At 43.6% G+C, this 1,582-nt stretch overlaps 1 protein-coding gene across 1 annotated transcript in view; it reads right to left on the reverse strand.

Moving 5' to 3' along the window:
* Window positions 1-825, reverse strand: part of entpd2 (ectonucleoside triphosphate diphosphohydrolase 2) — a 17,968-nt gene extending 17,143 nt beyond the window's left edge. Inside the window, exon 1 of the mRNA XM_015405219.1 lies at window positions 434-825. Within this exon, the coding sequence (XP_015260705.1) occupies window positions 434-550 (117 nt within the window). The 5' untranslated portion in view covers window positions 551-825. The remainder of the gene's footprint in view (window positions 1-433) is intronic.
* Window positions 826-1,582: the final 757 nt, after the last annotated feature.

Here is a 1,582-nt window from a genome sequence, read left to right on the forward strand (position 1 = left end):
AGAAAGAAAGAAAGAAAGAAAGAAAAAATAATAACTTTACTAACATCCAAATTCTGTCACTCATTTTATGCTGGACACCAGACCAGTCAGCAGTAATCCCAATAATCCAGATTATAATTTTCTTGGTTTTATACAAAACATTTTCTTAGAAACAAATTTTAAGTTTTATTAGTTGACACCATTATGTTGATGTTAGGAATTCTGGTAATATTCAATTTTATGTTTTTCGAGATTGGTTACAAAAACTAATCAAATGAAGATTTACGCATGTGCGTCTTGTAAATGCAGAGTTTTGTTTTTTTTTGCCTCCCAGCAAGTTGTTATTAAGCAATACTTCAGAGGGAAAAGTTTAAATACAGTTTGAAAAGATTAACTTGACAAGAATAGGTCTAGTGTGTGGCAGCAGTGCGTCCCCGGAGAGGAGCGGACTCACCATGAACCCCGGCGCATCCCGGACCTCCTGAGTGGGAACAGTGAGCAGCAGGATGCCAACCAGTCCGAACAACAGCAGCGCGATGGGGACGATGGGGAGAGAGGAGCGCTGAGCCATGGAGGAAAAGGAGGTAGCCGATAAAAAACCCTATGCCTTTAATAAATATGTGCGTTTACACCATACAGCGGAGTGCCACAAAGTGTCATACAGCTCCCCTCCCACGTCTCTTCACGCTTCACCTGCTGGCTTCCCTCCCTACAGCTGACCTTTTTTTAAAAGACTGTCTAGGATTAACGCTCAAAGTCCTGAGCGCAGCCAGGCCCAGCTCAGTGAACGGAAACGGCTCCAAGGATACTGGAACCAGCCACCCAGCAATGTCTTTATTCTGACATAAGCTGCAGGAAACAGACCTGCTGCTGCTTTACATTCAGCCGTTAAAGCTGTGGGTGGAGCTACTGTAGAGGTCTATATGCGCTTTGCTAATTGGTTGTTCTCATAATGGTATTCTGTTTGAGTGGAAACAAAATGTGGCATGATTTCTTTTTTTTTTTTTTTTTAAGTTATCTTAAAGTCAAAGGGAAATAAAAAAACCCAACAACTAATCAGTTTCTTATTGCAGCAAACCCCCTGCAAATACATGGGTGAGTAGGAACTTTAGAAACTGCTGCAAATTGAGGTTTATGTGGAAAAAATAGTGCAAGTGTACCATTAATGCTGGGGGAATTGTTAGGTTTCCAGTTTGTCCTCTCTCCACCACCAGGCGGTGCCATGTCCTCGTTGGGCCTCCCAGCACACCTGCGGCTCTTTGGGTAATTACCAGAGGAGTACTTGAGCAGCGGGCTGTCACCACCTCGACGTCAGAGTGTTTGCCAGTATTGAATACCCTAGCCAAACTGAGATTAGCAGAGTCTAACCTTAGCATTGTTTCTCTGAAGCCGAAACTGGTTTTTTTGTCTTTGTTCTTCAGCAGGAAGACTTCCCGTGTTACTGGATACACCTGGACCTTCTTACCCTGGAAGGATTAACTGAATCTCACTGAGCAAGGGGAAAACCTCCACATGATCCGTTCAAGTAGCCTCGTGAGACCATCCTGATCTCGCGAGCTTTCAAGGTTTCACTCGCAGATCAGTCTGGCTACTCTCCGTTAAA

The sequence above is a fragment of the Cyprinodon variegatus genome, unplaced genomic scaffold, assembly GCF_000732505.1.
Source record: "Cyprinodon variegatus isolate N-32 unplaced genomic scaffold, C_variegatus-1.0 Scaffold2065, whole genome shotgun sequence".
Classification (NCBI taxonomy): Eukaryota; Metazoa; Chordata; class Actinopteri; order Cyprinodontiformes; family Cyprinodontidae; genus Cyprinodon; species Cyprinodon variegatus.